Consider the following 22,744-nt stretch of genomic DNA (forward strand, 5'->3'; position numbering starts at 1 on the left):
TGGCACCAGGCCACTGCCCAGCACCGCTGGGTCACTGATGTGTCACCCCGCATCACCAGCCTAGCTGCACTATTCTGCTGTTGTTACATGTCCTGTCAACATACCTGGTGCTCTGCATTCAGTTCTGCATCTTCTCATAGGTTTCATTGACTTTACAGAGATGAGAAATAGGATCCTATGATTCTGCGAGTGAATCAGGTTGGTCGGCAACTCCCCCCGGCCTTTCTAGAAATCCATTTGCAGTACCCTAGGCAGGGGCAACACTGCCTAGGGACACGGGCCTCCCACCGCCTATGGAAGCAGTAGGTTCCATGGTGGAGAAGCTCCCAAGGTGGAAATTTGAGCCAAGTTGCTCCCTCAATAGCTTCCACCCATGGGGCTACTCCTGGCCTCATGGTCCACTAAGTTGGTCCCAAGTTTCTTCCAGGTGAGAGCCCAGCAGGTGTTGAGGGTCCTTCTGAGACTCAGCATCCCCTGCTCTCTGAAGGTGCAAGTACAAGTGGGAAAGAGCCTCAGGGCACTTGTGATCGTCCCTTTGGAGAGATGGTAGCTTCCCTGAGCATCGGGTGGCGCTGTTCCTGGTGTACGCTGTCCCATCTGCTGGCCTGTTGTGCCCAGCTGTTGCCGTGGCATCATACTTAACCTTCATAGCACCCAAGCTGGCACTGGTTCTTTTGCCAAGCTTCCTCAGATTTACCTGGGGCGCACTAAAATCCTGTGGTTTTTGCCCACAGAGAACAGCAAAGTCGAGCACTCTTTCTCATTCTGCAAGACTACACTTGCATTGTGGCACATAATTGTACTTTTCATGCACGTGTGCTCAGATACCTCTTGGTCACTTTAGGCCAAATTGCAAGAGCTTCCCAAATGTTGATTTCTCACACCGTGGTGTCACCTGTAGTTGTGATAAGCAGAAGTTCTATATACTCTTTTCCATTATTGATTAAGGAGATGATGTTTCTAAAAGCATTTTCAACCAATAAGCCCAGCAGAAAGTAAGACAATCTTACTATTGCAGCTGGCAAACAAGGGGACTGGCTAAGCAGAGCCCTGTGCACACTTTTGGGGACTGCCTCCCGGGGCAACCTTGCTTGCTCAGCAGCTCATGCCAGCTTACCTCCCCTCACTGCAGACCTCTCGTAGTGCCCGAGCATGCACCTCGCAATTTCTCCTCAGCTAGGAATTAAAGGTGCGGTTTGCTAAATGCTTCACGGAAGCAAGATGCGCTGCATCTTAGCAGCTGGGCTCTCATCTCCCAGTGGCACCGATGCTCGACGCTGTGGTTTGTGTGGGTGAGAAAGACCCCAAGGGCCCTAAATCAACAGCGCCTTTTGCACAAGCATCTTTAGGACAAAACTTTCTGTGGCACATAGTGTCTCTCCCCAAGGAGACCCAGAGTGTGGAGACTGCTAGAGGGGAGGCCCGGCTCCACAGCCTACTTGGAGCCCTGCCTCTGAGCCCTTGTCCTCCCAGGGTCTGCTGAGGAAGGTCTCCCACAGGACTGCAGACTGCAGGCCCGTCCTTATGTCATTCTGGGGGCAGCGGCCTGTGCTGACGGCAGCCAGCAGGTGAGTCCCCTGCCACGCACTGCGCCGCTCCCTCTGGGGCACGTCCCCGGGTGCTGCAGCTCCTCTCATCCGTTCCCCATTGAATAGCCCACTGCCGGCAGAGAACACTAATACCCTGGTGGCTTTCCTTTCCTATCTGCGAGGCACAGAGCTGTCCGCTGCTGGTTAGCCAGTGACAGTGGCTTGAGGACTAGACAATGATTTGGCTGCTGCTCGCCCGAGGCCCAAGGCCCTGGGCAGCCCCTACAGGGACCTAATTCCCTGGCAGCCCCAGAGTCTAACCTCCCTTTTCTGGTTCTGCAGAGAACTGCCAAGGCCCATGGAGCAAAGGCTCTAACTCATTTATTCAACCAAATCAGATTTTCTGCTGCACACCCCCACCTCCTCCCAGACACACGTTTGCTGTGCTGGGATGGAGGGAGGGCCCTTGCATGAAAGGCACGCACTTGCTGCCTGATGAGAAGCCCTCAACACGTGAACAGGACACATGGGCCCAACATCTTCAGGGTTAGATACGTATTGGCTGCTGATGCGTCCTTAGACCCGGGGGCTTGTCATCCAGCTCACTGTACAGATTTATTTCCCTACCCCGTGGTATTTGAGAATATGCTTCCTGGAAGAAAGGAACATGGGAAAAAGAGCCCTCCCCAAAGGAACCCAGAGGCCAGTTACCATAACTTGGAAAGCTTCAGAGTGTAAGTCTCCCGGCACATAAACACCCAGCCAAGCAGTGGACTGCTGCCCCAGCTCAGAAACCACACTGCTCACCTAGTCCCAGGAGTCTGCAGGCCCCATCACAGTTGTTCCATCTTGGCCGGAGTGGGGGGCGCATCTGGGGCCACTCTCATCCTGAGGCCTGGATGTAGCCCATGCGCTGCAGACCTGCGAGGCTTCTGCTGGCAGTGCCCTGGCCATGCCGGTGCAGCGGACGGGAGTGACGAGTTTCGTGGACTCACAGCTTTGACAGTGCCCTCAGCCCTGGCATGTGTGCCAGCTCACTTCCCATGTACCGGCCCGTGAAGAAGGCAGAACAGATCAAGTCAGAGTGTAACGACAGGGACAGCAAAACCCACATGCTACAGGTAGCACGGCAGCCTCAGAGAAGATGAGCAGCTGGGCCAGGTCACTCAGCCAGCTTTTGGCAGTGCTTAGACATGAATCAAGGTCTCCTTAGCCCTAGTGCAGAGATCTTTCAGGAAATTCCTCTGAGTGCGTGTGACACCATCATTCGTACTCCTCATGATGGGCATTTTCATATCGTGACTCCGATCTGAGCAGACAGCACACTGAAGAGGCCATGTGGAGGCCGATAGATGCAGGCGGCTGCTCGCCGTCGCCTTTTCAGGAAGGTGGCTGCAGGTCAGAACCACAGCAAGCAGCACCCCAGAAAACCCCAACAAGTGCTGGGGAGGCACCCTGCTGCGGTATTGTAATGACTGCGCAGTGGGAACAAACCAGTGCTCACGGATAGAGGGTTGCAGTGGAAGCCGTGGCTGTCCACGCCGAGACACACTCTTCAGCCCTAAGGAGAGAAGAGTGTGGCCATCTCACCAGTGTGGAAGGGCTTCAAGGGAATGACGAGCAGTGAAGCAAGTCAGCGGGCAAAGCCCAACTCCGCGCATTTACATCATGGATGTCGCCACCATGCAAAATCCTTGGAAGAACCAGCAAGTACCAGTAAATGAAGGTGAGTTTCTGAGGTTAAGAGGAAGAGGAGGAAAAAGAGTCACAAGGGCATAAGAAAGGGTGTGAACATGGAAACAGGAAATAAATAAAGTAGAACTTGGCTATAGTCTTCTTTTGATGTGGTCTCCTTGAGGTCCGGACGCTAATACTCGTTACATTCTTTGGCCTGAGCGTACTGCTCGAGCAACTACTTTGTGCCAGGTATAATGCCTCTGAGAGCGCAAAACACACCCGCCGTGCACACACACTGCTCCTCTCGCCCCCCAGGTGAACTCTCCCCTGCCAGCTTTGCTCAGTTCCTTCCGAAGGTGATTCTCATGTTGAGGAGGGCGTGCGCTCAAGGCATCACTGTCCTGCCACGAGGTGAAAACAAGATCTGAGGGTGAAATCGCCCTGGAGAAGGGATTTCCTTCTTCTAAGTATCGCAAGCCCCTTTGAATCAAGCCAGAGGCACCCTGCTACAGCCGGTGGTGAGGAGGGCGACAGCATGCCTCTGCTGGCTCATGGGGCCTCCAGATGACATGAAAGAGACAGTTCTCCTCTCCAGGGCTGGGGCTTCCTGTCCCTGGCTTGCCTCTGCTACATACAACCTATATCTTTTAAATGATGTAAGTTTGGAGAAGACCAGCTTTAGTCAGAAAATAAGCCATCTAAAATGTAAAAGGAACCGCTGAGGGGTTTAGAGCCATGGAGTTACTTTGGACCGTTTTGTTAACTGTCCTAAGTAGTATTTGCCGCGTGTGATCCGCCACATGCAAATGCACAACTGCAGGGCACTTGCCAGTAGCGTGGCTCTGAAGTAGGTTAAACATTCCCCTTTGAGGCTCGTGTGCATTTCCAGTGTGCTTACCGCCTCCTTGTCGGTGCTAGGTGGAATCCAGACTGCGCCAGCGCTGGTTCAAATCATACTTACAAATTCGCTGTGTGCATGCGTCTGTGAAGTAGCTCCTTGCACCACAGTGCTTCATACATCAAAAACTTTTTTGGAACTGGGTAATCATAGAAGGGGGGAAACATGCCTTAGTGCTACCTGAGAGCTCTTATTACCTTTAAAGTAGCTAACTGTGCTACCCAGGAAGACTGGGGGAAGGATTATGAACTGACTCCCCAAATGCTCCTTTATTTCCATCATGACATTGAGATTTCTGTTTAATGTTTATCGTCCAAATGTCTGATGGACAGCACATGCTGGCTCCTCCTGCTCCCCAAACTTTGCCCTCTCTCTGTTTCTGGGATGCTAAGCAGGCAAGTTAATTAATCTTACTTTTTGGGTAAAGCTTCTTGGCCACAGGCCAAAGACACAAGCAAGATTTGAAGTGCACATCTCTTCAAGGAGTGTGTGAAAGAACAAGGAAAGCTGCCCTGCTGGTACCAAAGCAGGAGCCTGAGGGGCTCTGGAGAATGGTACTCGTGCGGCCAGGCAGAGTACAGCCTCCCACCCCACAGTCACCTCAAAGCTCACCCTCGCTGTCTCTTCACAGAGAAACATCCACACCATGAGCGTGGTCTTGTCACAAGCAGTAGACAACTTATGGAGAAACGAGTCAGATATCCAGGGCCAGGGTGGCCACAGCGCTGTGAGCAACCAGGAGTTGGAGCCCACAAGCAATCACGAGTCCCTCCCGGGAGCACCTGAGATCGTGAGCAGATGCGGGACTGAAACCTTAGAATAAAAGTTGAAGGTTCCTGATAAATGAATGTAGGAGTCACAAATGCCTGAACCCACAAACAGGGCACAGGATCATGTCTTTCTGCAGCTCAGAGCTTGTCACTAGAAAGGAGAAATGGTCAGTGCAGCTTGAAGGTACAGTCCTCAGCTCTGGGGACAGATCTGTAGCTGCAACCAGGAAAAATCGTGTGGCGAGTCTACTGCGGCGTGGCCGCGCCTGCAGTGAGCCCCCGACCTGGAGCGGTCCCTTGCGCTGCAGATTAGACTTCAGGCACTGGTGTGGAGCAGGGCAGTGGACCTAGTGACTTCAAGTTTCCCTCAAAAAAGAAGGCCAATCAGTCAATAAGTATTTCGAAAGGGTCTACTGGCTTTAGTGTCAAGAAAGCATTTAATTTTCCAAGTGCCTGAAAATAAAGTCACTTTGTTTCTCTTCCTCAGAGACTGATCTCTCCCTGGCCTGCTCCTCCCTGTGCTGTGCACAGTTGTGACTCTGGGCCCAGACACCTTTGCCCTCCCAGGACAGCCCCCTTTTTCCCCTTTTTCTTGTATCTTTCTTCCATGATGTTGATCTCAAAATGGGCCTAGTGTTCCAGAGCTAGGAAGTCTAGACTCACTCTAATCAGGAGTCTAACCCTAATCAGGAGTCTAATCAGGAGGTGCACATCTTACTTCCTGGGGTGTTGCCTCTGTCCCAGGCACCATGCCCGCAGCTGGCGAGTCTGACAGGGGAGCATACATGATTGTTCTAAGAACACAATTTAAAACAAAATAAAATGCCTCCCTTCCATTCCATCTAGTCATCTGTCCATTCATCCCATTCATCCACCTGTTCGTTCACTCAGAAGCCATTTAGTGAGGATAGCACAGACATAAACTAGAGGATGAAGGAAAATTCTCAGCATGCCATCAGCTAAGCCACAAAACAACGTAGTGTCTTCATAAAGAAATGTCTAACTGTCCCTGGTGGTTCAGGAAGTGCTCACAGGTGACACTATTTGGAAAACTCTGACAGATGCAAAAGGACCCCAGAGCAGCTCACTCCATGCCAAAGACCCCGCTGGGCCCAGGCATGAAGAGATGAGGGGTCGTGGTGTGATCCATATGCTGTCTCATGGTTTATGTGATGGGGATGGAGGAGGCAAACTCCAGGCAAACAAGTGTATCCCATGAAGGGCCTGGAGTGCCAGCCCAAGGAATTTGGACTGTGTGCATCGGAGAAAGAGCCCCTAACCCTAAGGGTCACTATCTCCACATGAACATTAGACTGAATGGTGCTTGTGGCCTTCCCCTCGGCCCTGCCCATTCCCACCTGTGTCCCTGCTCTCCCTCAGCTGCCCTCAGCTCCCTGCCCCCAGCTTCTCTAGCCGAGGGTTCAGTCCATGCATTTCAGGCCTTGCGTCCAGACTTGTGCAGCAATCAGTGCTGTCAGCAGTGTTCTTCCATTTTGGAGATAATTTGTGCAAGTTGCAATTTTGACATTAACAAGTGTATACAATAGAACTGGTTGTTTAAATGGTTTTTTGTAGTCGTGTGCAAATTGGACTCCAGCACAATGACTTGTGTTCTCTGCCAATTATCTGCGTTACCATCAGTCCCAGGAAAAAGGTAGAAGCAAGCGGCATAAAATGACGACATACCCACTCCTTTCTTTCGCTTCACTTTTGCAGAAATATTGTTTGAAGGACCCAGAAGACTTCACTTTCAGCACTTAGCATCTAGCAAATAATTCGGTCCTCACTAGATCCTGAAGAGATTGGTCATTTACCTTTCTTTCATTTACAGAGCAGGAAACTGAGGCAGAGAGTAGTGAGGTAATATGCTCACCCAAATGATGCAGGAGGGAGCTCAATTTGAGTTTCCGGTGTTTGGGTACTGCTTTTCCCATAGCACAGCTTGCCAGTGGGCCCAGTTCAAAACGTGCCTTCTGGCACGTGGCTATCCCCAGGAAATAGGTGTAGCCAGGGCGGCCTTTCCTCAGCGCTTGCATCAGACCTTGGTGACACCAGCCTCACCGATGTGTCCATCCGTGGAGGAATTCTGCCTTAGCTGCTAGGACCTGATGGCTTTGGTTGCAAACTCACTATTTGCTGTTTATGTGGTCTGAGACTCACTTTCCCCATCTGTATTTGTGTACATTTTTTTTCCAGATCAAATAGTGTATAATTCTGTAAATTTGTAAAAAGAGTTGAAAATTCTCTATTTCTCCTGGTCCCTTCCAAGTTGAAAATGGCATTTATTTTTTCATAGAGAATGGAAATACTTGCAAGGAAGTAAGGACATCACTAAGCACGGTGGAGGGAACTTGTGTCCTCAGGGGAAGTTCAGTAAAGGTTTGATGGATGAAAACATCCTCTAAAACAGGTTGGCAAAGTACAGACCATGGGGTTTATGTTCCTAAGTGGTTAAGTTTTTTAAAAGGAAAATAAAATGAATATTATCATGAATATGATGAATAACATGAGTAAATCTGGTTTCAAGTTTCACTGTGTATAGATCAAGCTTTCTGGGAAGCTAGCCCCGATTCTTTTACCTATTACCAGTGACTCCTTTCAGTCAACTTGGCCAGGCTCGGCAGTTAACCATGGAGACTGCAACCCACCCCCACCCCCAAAGCCTAAGATATTTGCTAGCTAGCCCTTGACATGCAAAGGTTGCCAACCCCAGCTCTGAGATCTGGACTCAGAGCATCCTCTAATTGTTGGGTATTTATCAAAGTTTTTACTTAAAATACTTTGTGGCATCAGTTTGGCATCATATCCTACTATTAACTTTATGTATTATGATGCCAAGGAAAGAAATGCACATGTCAGAGGCAGGCATTTGTGAAAATGTACTTTGTACATCGACAATAATTGCATAAACATTGCAGATTCCTGCCATGTCCAAGCTTTTCAGTAGGATTTGGGTATGTAGGTAAAATCACCTGGGCAGTGTTCAAATGTTTCCTTTGTTTGGATTCCTGGTTTGGAAACATCTTATTCAGACTACCACTAAGAACTATATCAAGAAGATGTAGCACCAATTACTTACTCTAATTCGATCAATAACATGGCCCTCCGATTGGCTTCATGCATCACTGCCTGGGTGCCCAGACACCTGTTATGTCGGAAGTCAGAGCACTTGGATGAAGCTTAATAGCTCAGGCCAAGTTTTCAGAGCACTACAAAGACTGATTGCGTCTTCCAGGAATTTAGCTATTTTGCTTATTTGACTTTAGAACTTTTTTTTTATTCCTCACATTATGCACATGTATGCCCTATACATTTGTAATAAAATCTCTTTTAAAAGATAACAGGTAGGAAAACTACTAGATGGTTTAGTACATACAAATGGTTAACTGCTCATTTATTTGGCACCCTGGGAAATACGATGTTCTGGATAATGGAAATTCTTGAGTAACTAAAGGTTATCCTTCCATAGGAATCATTTTAAAATAATTAATATTTTCCTGACCTCTTATAAGGGTTATACTGAAAATGCTTCAGTCTTTCTTGGTGACTTAGACGTTACTGTGAGCACCAGCTGTTGCAATGTGCCGGAGGTTGCACTATGCTGCCATTGCGCCCACAGGGGCTATTGAGATGGGGAGGCGTGCTTGCCTACATACTAAATGGTCAGAGTCTCGTGCTTTTTAACTGCTGGCTTCCTTTAGCATCTTCTTTGACACCCAGTGCTGTAGGTTTCATGCCTCAGTGTTCCTAGTGGCTTTGCCTCTGCGAGTGTTTCCCCTCACATGACATCTAGGGTTTTGCTAAGGGGTGGAAATCAAATGGTGGTGCTTGTTAGCATCCTTTGTCAAAGATCAGTTCTCACAGAAACAGTAATTCAAAGGGATACACACGTCCTGATTATCAATCACTGCAACAGTATGTACAGCAGCCAAGTTATGGGAACAACATATGTGCCCAAGGACAGAGGGGTGGACTGGGAGGAACCAGTCTAGGTGCACAGTGGACTACTACGCAGTAGTGGAAAAGCCATGAACTCTTGCTACTTGTGACAACATCGAGGGAACTGGAAGGGATGATGCTGAGTGCAGTCAGTAAGAAGGAGAAAGATAAATATTCGATGAGTTCACTCTTTCATGTAAATGCTAAAGACATAAAAAATGAATAAACTCACATTTTACTAACAAAATGGTGGTGATCAGATGGGAAGGAGAAGGGAGTGGATTAATTGGGTGAAATGACTCAGTTCTACAGTGGTGGATGGAAACTAGTCTTTTGCTGGTGATACAGTAGCTACAGATGTTGGTTTATAGTAGTGTACACCTGGACCCCACAGAAAGTTATCAACCAGTGTTACTTCTATCAATTTTTAGCTGTCACTTCTCTATCAGTGATGCCACACCGACTCGTGCACCGCCAACTGTGTGGGCTTTCTGATCATTGTTGAGTTGAGAGGCCTATCCCATCTCTTGTGTTTTTGGTCCCCTTTTGGGGTGATCTTACAATATGTCTCTTGGGCAACAAAGCTCACTTTCAATTAAAGCGGTGTTATCATTCTTGCTTATTTCTTTGAAAAATAATTATGCTGTGGCACTATTTTTTTTTCTTTCTTTATAGAGTGGCACCATTTGGCTTAAAAAGCAGACTATTTGCAGCAGTGATTGATAGAATTAATTCTTGGGTTTACTTGAATTTATTGCCTCCCACTTGGGAATAATTGGTTTGGGGCCAACCTTCTCTCTGCCATATGCACGGCACGTGAGGAGAAAAGTATGTTAGCCACTGTGCTCTTCACAGATAGTTTTGTCAGCTCACACAGACATCCCGTGCTCCCAGGGAACTGACAGGTACACATACAGATTTCTGTAAACAGGATGAATTGTATCGAGGGTGACTTTCAAGTCAGATCGAAACCCCTTTCGATAATACAATCCCCTTGCAAATTCCAAATTGCTTCCTGTACCTCACCAAATCTGTGATAGTGTTTTCAGAACACTTAGCTTGTGAAGGTGGGGTAAACCTATGGCCTACGGCTCCCACTTTAGGTAGAAATTACAGTGATTTCCATGAAAAGGAACTGAACATATCTATTAATTACGATCTTGTTTACACTTCAACAAAACCCACAATTACTTGTTTGTTTGAACCAAGTCCCCTTTATTTCCTTAGAGGCATCATTGCCTACCTAAGTGAGAAATTATGCACTTGAATTTCACACATACAGGTCATTTGTTCCCATGTTGCGCACATTTCTAGTTAGATACCAGTCTTACTTAAAATTCTGATAAAATGTCACTTACGGTCATGTTGCAGCAAGTTTTGTTAACAAATGTTTATCCTTCCAATAAAGTTACAGACAGAAACCTAATTATTGGAATCGGTGAGTTGTCTCCTGTTCGCAAACATTCATCAAACTCTATCTTCAGCAATAACAGATAGACCATTTGTTCATTCCCCTCGCGTCATTGAACTAATGTTTGTATTGTATGTGTTCTTCCTTATAGGAATCCCAACACCTGACCCCAGGATTCACCTTACAAAGTAGGTGTTTTTACAAAACTCCTTAATCCAAACTTCATGTCCTCCCCTCCCTCCCTTTCTGTGTTTTCCTTAACTAATACCATTAAAACATAGAATCACCATAACAAAACATTCATGCTGTGATACGTGCGTGCAAGTGGCTCCTTTTTGTAATCATCTGGTATTCATGGCAGGAAGCTGGGACAAAGCATAACTGGAAGGGCTGCATGTCTGAAGACCCATTTAATTGAGAATAATCACTTGGGTGTAGAAACTATGAGTAGTGACTGTGTGTGTCCTTTTCTTTCAGAGTGGAGCGACCCAACCAGCAGAGCTTCTACAAAGTCAGTATCATTCAGGTCGTGAGTACTTGGTTTCCAAAATAGGGTTCTTTAGAGGCATTTAGCAATGAAATGGTGCCTCAGTGCTGCAAATCTCGTTTTCTCCTCCTTGAAAATGAACCTTGACTCAATAGTATGGATTTTGGTTAGAAGGTGGGGTGACATTCCCCATGGTAAGTGTCTGTGAGTGAAAATGAATGAGATCATCATTAGGCTCTGATGGTATGGACGTAGGTTGGACCAATGCTCGAATACCTGGGATAGGAGAACAACCATGATCTTGGACTAGTTGTGTGAGCATCATACACCTCCAGCCATGGGCATCATTACATGCAGCACTCAGCCACCCTAGATGAGGGTAGAGATGGGACACGTCTAAGCTGTCATTGGAGGTGAGATGTTGAGCTCTGGGCACTTAGCCCCAGACCTCAGCATTCGCAAGCATCTGATGACTGTGTATTAAAGACAAATAGGTGCAGCTAGGGAGAGATGGGCAAAGAGATTACGTGCTCCTGGGTAGGAGTTCAGAAGCCAGGGCCTTGAAGTTCACTGAGCACTGTCTTCATTGTTGATTAATGTTAACCGAACGAGATGCGTGGAAGAATTCATTTTCTCAAAGTCACTGTCGGAGGTTTTGTATTCTCCATTTGTCCATGAGTGTGTTTAGGCAGTGCTTCTCTCACAACTTCTTGATTCCTAATAATAGGAAGTGAAAGTCAACTCCTTTGTGTAATAGTCACACACTTGAAAATTTTCCAAGTGAAATAATCTATGACATTCAAGTAGCTGAGCGGTGCACTCGAACTGAACAGCTCACCTCTTGGAAGCTCGTGAGTAATTGCATTAAACAACTGGGAATGACTCCCAGGTACTCCGAGGCTCTGAGAAAGCGCTGTTTCCACATTTTCCATTCTATTTAGCAGCAAAGCCCCCAAAGACCTGACCCCAGCACCATCCACTTACAGGTTTTCTGACCTGATCTGTGTCTTCTAATTTAAAGTTCAATTTCAACAGCCAAGAATTATCCATTTAAGGAAGCAGAAAAATATAAGGGGGGGTGGGGTGGTAAAACCATAACCTAGATTTAGGGACCAAATTACATGGAAACATGATAAATCAAAGTCATCTTTGGCGTTGTTCACTGCAGCTTCTCCACTAATCACATTTTGAATTGCCCTTCCTCTTGATATCTTAGTAGACAATAGATTGTCTCCTCCTCCCGTGCCTCACTTCTATTAAAAAAGCAGAATAATAGCATACATATTCTCAAGCATTTAATAAATCAGCACAGATTTCTAGACATGAAAAAGCATACTGATATTTTTCCCACTGTAAAATGATCTTGCTCCTAAAGCAAGAATATTCGGCTCCCGCTGTGAGGTATGCTCATTTCCATGTTTACCATGAAATGCAATATTCCAATACTTTGTAACTAACAGAAATAAACTCACCAATCATGGTGTATAGTCAGAGGTTGCATTTCCAGAGAGCAGCGGGTCCACAGTATGGGGGCATCCAGTGCATTCTATGGAATTAAGATTGTGGATCGGAAGCACCTATAACCCTAGCAGACACTGAGTCCATTTTATGAATGAGCTGCTGTCTTTCAAGCCACTTGATCTAAAGTCTAAGCCCTGTGCATCAGAATTCAGCTGGAATAAGCTTCTGGTGTGGTCTAGGCTTACACAGCACAGATCAGAATTATAATAACAGTTTTTATTACAAGTATTTACATTATCATCCATCATTAGCCATTACTGCCCTCTCATATTTCCCTATGAAGTGCTTTTTAAGCCAGCTTCTAGGGTTTTCCATTGGCAAGGCAGTCCTCCAGGAGATTATGAACTTTCAGAGTGCATACAGATCGCTGGTGCCCTGCTCAGTGGGGGACAGCCCGTGCTGCAAGAGAGACACCCTCCCAAGGCTGGTCGCTGTCAAAGGCATGCTCAGGCCACTTACCACGGTAGCAAGAGAACGGGGTATTAAGGGCCAGAATCCTTTAATTGCGAGGGTATTTTACTAGATGTCCCCCAACTCAGCCTCTTTGCCCTGGACAGTGACATATGATTCTTCCACTGGAGCCAGCCCATTTCTCAGGACTGTACACACCTTGGCGTGTCTGCAGACGCTGGCCCAGGGCATGCCTGAGTGCGCCACGAACGGCCAGCCTCAGTCTGCTCTGAACATGTTGTTCTCTCGGGGCTTGATCCCAGCAGGATGGCTGCAGTGTCCATCCGCAGGGTGACACCTGTCTCCTTCAGGGGCAACGCTGACTGCCTGTGATATGCAGAGCATTCCACTGGGCATGCTCAAGACCCGGGTTATGGCAGTTACATTTTGGGGAGAAAGCACTGACCTGGACCTTGAGGATGTGAGTGGACACCACAGGGGAAATTATTATTATTATTATTTTTTAAGATTTATTTTATTTGTGCATACAGAACTGGGGTACAGGCCAGAGGATCAGGGGCGGTGAGAGGCTTCACCAGAGACAGAGTGGGAGCAGAACAGGCAGATCGACGAAGTACACTGCTGAGGGGAGCAGCGGGCTGGTCAGGAGAGGTCTGCCACGCCATGTGGTCACCTCCGGGGCAGGCGGGAATCGAACTCATGAGGAAGCGGCTTTAGATTCTCCGTGCTGTGCTTTAACCCGCTGCGCCACCAGGGAGGGCCGGGGGGAAATTATTTTTATTTTGAAGTATACAAATAGCGCCCCTTAAGGGAAATAAGCAAATGAATCTACATCGATACACACATAGCAGGTACATCACAAATATTGGCCAGAATTGAAATCAGGTGTACTCTTTAGTAACGAAACAACTCTACAGAAGTACCTTTACCATTAACCCTTAGTTATTTCTGCAGCAAAGACGCCCGGACACTTTAGGGCTCCCACAGCCTCTGTGAGTCTGAGCTGTGCTATAGTCTTGGGACAGGCCTCACCCGGTTCTTCTAAATGCAAGGGAGGAGAAAACTGACACCAACCCTCAGAACTTGGATTTTCATTGTTGAGTCGGATTCCTGCCTCCACTTGACCATAGCATCCTGCCAAGTATTTGTATGACCTTTTGTATATGACAAAAGCATACGGCCATCCTACACAGAGGCAAGGAAGGTGAACCGACTTGACCTCAGTAAAGGTGGCACCTCCAAATATCTAGCTCCTTATTGCACTTGATTGGCAGCATTTGGAGTCTGTCCAGTTGGATACCATCCAGACCCCCCTTAAAATCAGACACTGCCTTTGTTTAAGCCATGTCGTCAAGAAGGCATCGTCTTCCTAAAAGCCAAAATAAAGGCAGAGGTAGCTCATATGGCCACCCTTCCCTGTCCATAAAACCCATGTCACCACTTATGGAACTAGTTACAGGCTTGAAATCATTCCCACTGTGGACCCGAGAGTTGGTAAATGGCTTACAGAGACAGACTCGTGGTGACCAGCCTCAGTTTCCCTGTGGGCAGTGGCTATGCAGGCCATATGAACAAGTCCTTGAACATAGCCCTAGTAAGGTGGGAAAGAAACTATACTAGCACAGGGAGGTCAGACGCTTCCCATCATAATGCTTGTGCTGTTGGGCGCATGTGCCAAGTGAGATTCCAGGCCCCATAGCCTGGTGCTTGCCAACCATCCTGGAAGCCGTCTCCAAGTGGCTCCCATTTTACAGATGAGAAAAGGCAAAGCTAGAATGCAGTTATTCCTCACGAGGTCTGCACAGCCCAGTGGGAAGGCACGAGCACTTGCTTCAAGCGAACATATTACTGTGTATGCAGTTCCGGCAAGTGAATGGCTCCTTGGTGGGAAGCTTGGAAGCAGGCTGAGGGCTCAGAGCCCTTGCCTCCCACTTGGCTGCCCTTCCCCATGGCGTCTGATGGGTTTAGAGATTTATTATACCAAATGGGACCTGTTGTACCCAGGCGCTATCTGCACCCTGCATAAAGACACATCTAGACCTGAAGTTGGTGGTGGGAAGACCCATCATAGATGATACGAAACTAGGTCAATGTTGCTTAATTTAACTAATATACCTATTTTTGAACTTCTCTATGTGCTATGAAGACTTTAGTACCACAGAGAATAGAATGGTTATTCGAATGCTTTTGAGTTTGCTATAACCAGTAACAAGCATTACATTATGTCTTAGATGAACCAAAAAGAAATTAACCACAGAATTCCCTCACATCCTTTACAACACGGACCATCTTTATACCACAGTGTTCATCATGAAAACATCAAAAGTGTTTCCTTTGAGAATCCGATTTGTGATTTGAGAACTGCCATGTGTTATTGCAGGCAATATTACAGATCTCTAGCAATTTCATATATTTGTCCAAAAGCCGATATTTTTGCTCTGCAACTTATATGCCATTTTGCTGGCAAAATAACTGGGTAACGAGGCAGAGGGAAAGCTGACTATTATGTTCTTAATCAAATCACTCCTGAATAAGAATGCAGGAGTCTGTACTTGGAACTTAGAAATGCTACTACTCAGATTTGGCTTACAGAAGTCCAAGTAAACTCTCTGGATAATCTGGTCACCTCAGACATGTGAGTTAGTTGCAGCCCTTCTGCTTTGAAAGTGAGATGTATGCCAACTCCTGCTTTTAACCTGTTTTTACTCCCTGCATCTCAGAGCTTGCCAACTTTTCCTAAGGACTTAATATATTTTTGGAAGTTCTCCACTGCATCAGGGACAGCCACCTGGGAGCAGAGAAAACAAAATTTGGCAGCCTATTCAAGCTGTGAATTAAAGGTAATTCACAGTTTGAAATGAATCAGCATGAGGTCCTTAAGAAGAGTAATCAGACATCAAGAGGATTTTATTTTGAGGATTGTATATTGGCTAATGTGACAACAAGCAATATTGGCATTTGGAATGTTCGCATCAAGAAGCGCTGAAGCTGCTGGTGCTTGATGGGCTCCAAGACTGAATACTCAGGCTCCTTCAGTGGGAGCTGTGGAGTTCCGTTTCATTACAAACGCTGAAAACATACATGTTTGCTCAGCCAGAATGAATCTTGTAAGATCAGATTTGATTTTTTATGGTGTTTATGTGCCCAAGATTTGCATGTTTCAGGTGGATTTTGAGATAACTCTGTAATCAGAAGCAAACATCTCTCTCTTTATCTCAGGAAAAAGTCAAGTAGCTCTTCTTTTGTACCTGATTTGTATCCATATTTATATCCATTCATTCAAGCTTTTCTTCCTTTCAGCAAAAATGTAGTAAGTCCCTGTTGTGGGTAAGGTTCTAGAGAGGCATTGTGATAACTCAGGATGAAACACCACATGCCCTTCCCTCCAGGATCACACAGGTCAAAGGTCTAGACTTGCACTGATAGCTTCACCACTATGTGTCTTAGTATATGTCTTATTGCTGTTAAGTAACCAGGTATTCTGGCTTCATGGGCTTATAGATTTAGTTCCTTTCCCGGGTTAGGGAAGTTTTCCTCTGTTATTTCTTTGAAGAAGCCCTCTATTCCCTCCTATGTTCCCCTTCTGGGATACCTATGATTTTGATGCTGCTTTTCCAGTGGAATCAGTTGTTACAGTGTTTCTTCATTTATCCTTCTTATTTTTTGCCATCATATGTCCTTCCACCTAAGTCATTTGTGCACTACTGTCTTTGAGGTCCCTATGGTGTAGTAACACATCTGAAGAGGTACGAACCTGTATCCTCAGTCATATACAGTGTTGCAAGGCAACCATATCACACACAAAAATACAGTTTTTAAAGTATTTTAATTAAAAAATTTTAAATAGATACCAGTGATAACTGATAACACCAATACCTCAAATAATTGCTGTTTATTGAGTGCCTACTTTCTGTCCTTATAATAAGCTCATTCCACACCATATGGACAGAAACCAAAATTCAGAGGCACTGAGTGGGTCACCCAAGGAGCCACAGTATCAAAGCCGAAACAGGAGGATGTCAGAGTGCATGGTCTTAGCCACTCTCAAGCTACTCTGCGGGCACTTTGGAAATGGCCCTAGCATGAGTGGCACCTGCTGACAGGGCCTTATTGCATCACTGTGCCTGTAAGATGCTCCCTGGGTGAGGCTGGGAGATCCATGCCTGTAAAGGACTTAACACCTGCAGCCAAAGTCCCACAATGTTGAAGTCGGCAACCTGTGCTGGAAGCAACATCGTGTCCAGAACTCTGCATTTTGCTATGTTAAAGCAAAAAGAGGAAATGATATTTAGGTGAGTTTTTCTGAGAGGTTTGTCCCTAACCTTTCATGCTCACCAACTTCTTTGGCAATTAGAAAGTCGCATTATGTCCTCGTGGTGCAATAAAATTTAAAATATTCCCAATGCTATCCTCCTCTGGTCCATTTTGAGTTCTCCCTGAAACCGGGAGTGATGCAAATAGTTGCTGGAAGATACTGGAGTTACAAAACAACGGCTCAAAACCAAAGTAATCGTAATTGGACATTTGAAAATGATGGCATGATCACATGTGTGCACACACATGTGCACATGCATCCTGTACCCCAGAAGGCCAGCCTCCCCAATGTGCCTGCTCCAGTAAAACCCCCATGCACACACACACTGTCTTTCTTCTTACTGGATTGTAAGACACCCCAGGGCTGCTCTCCATGTGCACAGAGATGGGTCCTGTCACAGTGCTTTCGCACACTGCACTCAAGTCACGTGAGTGTCATGGCAACCCTGCTCAATGGCCAGGTGAAAATAAATCCGACACTGGGAGGGGAAGATCTGTGTCAGAGTCCCTCAGGTAGGGAACCACAGAGCTGGGACCAGACGCTGGGATTCTGCATTCCCATTGGAATCTGCCCGCAGATTCCCCAGATGGCTGCAGGTCCCGGGGTCATTCATCAGAGCATTGGCATGCCTTCCAGGTCCGGGTGAAGAAAATACAGCAGCCGTGCAGACAAACCCCGTGGATCATTTCTAGAAATTAAAAAGAAACAAAGGAAAGCCCCTAACTGAGACTGGAGTAGCTGAGAAAGAATGTCCACCCTGCTTCTGAACTATTCATTCCGTGTTCCCATCCTCTTGGGGAGGGGGGGGTTCACAAACAGCCATGTCCTTTGCCACAATTATGTTTGGGGGAATGTTATGTTTAAATGGGCTGCTCTTGACACCTTCTCAGAGCTGCTAAAAGCCCTTCCATTTTACTGATGAGTGGGGAGCAGATGCTTGCACAATCACAGCTGCAAAAGCAGTTGAAATATCTGACAGATGCCTTTCTCTGTGGTTCATCCGTCTACTTTAATAATGAGGACCAAAAAAGGAAAGGGGCTCAAAGCTATTTGATTGACATCTGGAAATATGCTTCCAAGATTGGGACAGAGACAGGGGCAGGGCACTGAGATGCTCCTTCCAAACAGCAAAGGAACAAAACGTCCTTCCATGGCTCCCCTGTGGCACATTGGCACGCAAGAGCTTCCAGGGTCATCACAAATTCCTCAACACGTCCTTGCTAAGGTTCCAGGGTACCCAAGAGAACAACGTGGGACCTGAGAGATACCAGGGGGTAGGGAGGTAATGATTTATGCAGGAACCAACCTACAGTTCTCAGCTCTGTGGCTCACTTTCAGAAGTGATCTCTTTTCTGCAAACGCTGTGCAATCTCAAATCAATATCAAGTAGATATTCCAAAATTATCACTACGTGGACTATTCCTAGACTTCTAAAAGAAAAAACTGTTCAAGGTACCTCTTGCTCACAATATCTAGAAGTTGTCTAGGCTATCTAGAAATTGAAAAGGCATCCTAGGTCTCTCCACAATCATGTCTGTGTGTCATTGGCACAGAAGAAAGGCCACAGGGAGCCTAGGGGAGTGCCTGTCTTAGGGAGGCGCAGCCCTTTTCCAGGCACTTCCGTGTGCCAGACCTGTCTAGCCTCCGCACAGAGGCTCTGCAAGATGGGCCGGCATCAGCAGTACTGCTGTCATGGTCATCTCCACCCAGGGGCGTCGTGATGGGGCTCAATGAGGACCCTTAACAAACAGCCAGGGCTCATACCAACCCTACACCAGGCCTGCCTGGCTCCCCATGTTGTGCCTTGTCCCCACTTCACTCATTCGTCACCTCCATCCTCACAACATCTCTAATGTTGAACTGATTTTTTGCAGAGGGAAACTTTGTCTCAGGGCAGCACAAAGACATAGCTGGTTGTTGAAAGAGCTCGATTTCCATTCTAGGTTCATGGACTGCAAGGCTCTAGCTCTTTTCTTTCCTCGACCCTACACACTACACCGCTATAAAGTGTCAGTTGAGCAATTCTGAGGCTCAGAGGCAGTAATTCTGAGCATCATAACACTTTCTGTTGTGTTGCCGCAGGAGTCATGACACATTTTTACTTGAAAAACACAGAAAAAATATGTCATGACTTTTCCAACAACCCAGTAGTTCTGTGACCTCTCCTGTCTCCACACACATCCCTCCTCTTTGTTAATATTCAGTCTTACTCAGTCCTGGGAACTAGAAGTCCATCAGCCTGTCAGACAATGTCAGGTGGTTGGGAGCAAGGGACGTGGAACAACCAGAAGTCTCACCCCCCTGAGGACCAGATCTGCCTGAAACCAGGGGGACATTGCCCCTCATCCTACTCAAGAGCTCCTTCATTGGGTTTGGTCAGTCTGTGTGCTGAGGAGATGAGAGTGGTGATGGCTGACTTGGGAGATTCCCCCAAAGTTATGTCACATCCAGGAGAGCCCAGCAGACACACCCTGACAGCCTCTTGCCTGTGAGGACTGGGCCCACGGGTCCTGTGCCTTGGGCTCCACGACATAATAGGCCCGCGAGTCTGCCACCTCCTTGGGGGAGGGGTGGGGCAGATTTCCCTGCGTTTCCTTGGCTATGGTTATGAGATCTGCTAGCCTGGAGAACCAAAGGTCATTGTCCAGGGAATGGTAGGTAGGGAAGAAGGATCCAGAGTGTCAGTGAGGCTGAATAGATAGTAACATTTAAAAGATTAGCCATGGAAAGCAATGTCCTGCAGATGGAAACACACAGGCTGGAGCCTGATCACTTGGGTTCAAATCGTGACTCTGCCATCTTTTTTAGTCATGTGATCTTGGGCACATTATTTATCAGTTTCCTCATCTGTAAAGTGAAGATAGCTGACACTTATGGAGAGGACTAAATGATTGATGTGCTTGGCACGGCGAGGCAGGCCGCAGACACTAACCTCTGTGGCTCATGATGGCCTGCCTAGTACTGCCAGAACTGAGTGCTCTGATTCCATGCTGTTTGCACCAAGTTCCAACCTTTAGCCATCAGGGTGCCTTTTTACTCCATTTTCCGAGTTGTACCAAAAGTTTCCAGTTGGAGCAAGTCCTCTCCAGAATGAACAAAAGAACAAATGAGCAGGTTTGTTCAGTGACTGCACTGACCCTTTCCTGTATTGACCCTCCTGCCCAGCCCCAGGAGAAAAGTGATGGGGCAGCATGTCTTGAGGACACACACTCCTAGATCCTGGACTAGACCCATCCTCCTACCTCCCTGAGCTTGTTACGACGTGTCATCACAGCCACAACTGCGCTTTTGATGCTGTGATTCTGTTAAAAAGAAAATGCTCAGGCTTATTAAAAGCTAGGCACTGTGCTGGGTGTTTTATATCCAATAGCTAATTAGTCACAGCCCAATGAGGCGCAGACACTGCCATTAGCTACATTTTACTCAGGAGCAGGTGAGGCTCATGACTGCAGTGAAATTCACACAGCCAGTAAGTGGGGTCACGACAGGAGCCTGTGTGTGAGCCCAGTACTAGGCCCCTGAAGCTGCCTTCCTGCCTACACGTGCAAACGCCAATCCCAGAGTCTACCCAGACTCCATCGTCCTGAGAAATGGCACCACTCTGCAGACATATCAGAGAGAACCACAGAACAATAGGAAAGGCCTTCTCGGCCCCTGATTTCCGAGACAGCCATTTCTCTTTTGTAAAATCACCTTGGAGTAATTTCCCGGATCATAAGCATGGATGTTGGTTCAAATGTATATGAAAAGCTGCTTCAGAGATACTATAGCAAACACCCTGGCAGTTTTCTAATCAGGTAGAAGAGTGCTTTTCTGAATTCCTGGTGTTCTGTGTGCATGGGGGGCGGGGCGTATAAGAGCATATGTGAATAAAATGTCCCGGACTAGCCCTGCCCCTCTGTGAGATGGACACACTGTCCCCTGGCCTGGACACTGGCTCCTGCTGCTTCTTCCTTGGCCTAAGTGACATTTCAGAGTCTCCTTTAGTTATGATCAAGCTGGATTGCGAATCCCTTGAGAAATAAGTTTGTTTTAGCTGGGAGGGAAGGTAAAATAACATTTAAATAGGGTTTAAAAACAAGAATAATATCTCAAAAGACACACTATTGTAGAACATACAGTATGTCAAAATATATAAGCATGCAGCTGTAGCAGTGACTTAGTCAACATGTTGCTGAGTGAACTATGAAAAGTAATCCACTGAGGTGCCATTTCTCTTCTTCCTAAACACTGCGTTGAGTCTTGCCATCAAATAGATAGGCGCTGTTTTAAAAATGTCTGTGTGCATGTGTGTGTGTTTAAAAGTCGGTCTTTCAGGCCCAATCAACATCCCCCTTCTTCCCTTGTTGGAAAAGTATGTTGTAAAGATTTTGGCTAAGTAGTACATTAAGTGAAGGTCTAAAATGGTTTTAGGAGATAACAATTCTGAGCAAAGACGTGTCTATAGCAATTTGATTTTGAAGGGGACATAAATTATCTATAAAATGGAATCAAAGCGGTTCAATGAAATCTTTCCAATCTGCCATATCATTATGAGTATCATTATTTATTCTTTTTAAAATGTTTTTTTTTTATTTTTGTGTAGAACTGTAGGCTAGAGGTGCAGGGGTGGGAGGAGAAGATTCCCAGGAGACATAGCGGGGAGGAGCATAGGCAGCTTAACTGAAACCCACTGCTGAGGGAGCAGCAGGAAGCAGGAGAGGTCTGCTGCACCCCGTGGGTCATTCCTGGCCAGGGATCAAACTCAGGCCTGTGCAATGGGCCATGGCAGTTGTGGCACTAAGACTAAACCCCTACACCACCAGGGAGACCCAGGATTGTTGTCTTTTTATTCCATTATTAAAAAAAAAAAAGTTGCATGAGAGATGATGAGACAGATCATGCTGCACATCAGACCACTTTGTAACTTCCCACGTCTGAAACTCTGGCATCAAAGTGTTGTCTGGCCTTAGTCCCCATCGTGTCAATGGTGCATATACAGAAGAGTTTCAAAGCGACGTGTGTCACCAACACCATGACATTTGCTCCGCCTTGAGAGAGAAGCTGGGGACGCAGCTGCTGAGCCCACTGCATGGTAGTCATGCCTTACACTCACACTGTTACGTGGGGGAGAGAAAGAAAAGACATATAGAGATGTTTTCCCACTTGAAGCAAACCTGTCACGGAAATTCTAGCATATATTTCCAAACAGATAAAAAGGTAATTTTTCACCCTTAAAAAGAATCCTTCACTTTGAAAATGATTCACCACAGGTTTCCTCTAAATAGTCAGCTCAGCTCATGCATTTTCAATATGGTTTGATTTTCAAAACACCAATTTACATGCACTTTCCAGAAACAAATCTATTGTGTGCTGCAAAGTGGTGCTTACTTGTGTAGCATAAAACAGTAAAACTACTTTTTAAAAATTGGGGTCCATGGTTTTAGCATTTGCTCATCATTACTATTAATTATTTATAGTCCAGTAGCTCTTGCTAACGTAAGTGGAGATGGAGCTGCCACAAGCTGCCTCAGAGGACCTTCCAGAATGCTCGTTCATAATTAGCCCAATGCCATTTTTCAGCAGCCTCGTCCTGGTTCTCGTGGGAACCTCAGCTTCAGTCCTTCTTTCCCCTTCACTGTGCCTGGCTCACAGACACATTCCATGCACTGAAAACCTAATAGTGAGTTAATGAGAACATCAGAGCCATTTTCCTGACTAACATTTGAAATGCCACATAGTCCTTGGTGTGCAGGAGATTCAGAGGCAATACGAGATGGACCAATCAGTAGCTGGAGACATAGCGT

The 22,744-nt window shown here is 46.5% G+C and overlaps 1 protein-coding gene across 1 annotated transcript in view; it reads left to right on the forward strand.

Moving 5' to 3' along the window:
• The window catches only part of AFF2 (AF4/FMR2 family, member 2), a 276,581-nt gene that overhangs the window by 144,505 nt on the left and 109,332 nt on the right, over nt 1-22,744 (forward strand). The window contains exons 4-5 of the mRNA XM_004685860.1: nt 10,376-10,412; nt 10,702-10,735. Coding sequence (XP_004685917.1) covers nt 10,376-10,412; nt 10,702-10,735 — 71 coding nt within the window. The remainder of the gene's footprint in view (nt 1-10,375; nt 10,413-10,701; nt 10,736-22,744) is intronic.

This window comes from Condylura cristata, unplaced genomic scaffold, assembly GCF_000260355.1.
Source record: "Condylura cristata isolate star-nosed mole 26May11 unplaced genomic scaffold, ConCri1.0 scaffold00019, whole genome shotgun sequence".
In the NCBI taxonomy this organism is placed as follows: Eukaryota; Metazoa; Chordata; class Mammalia; order Eulipotyphla; family Talpidae; genus Condylura; species Condylura cristata.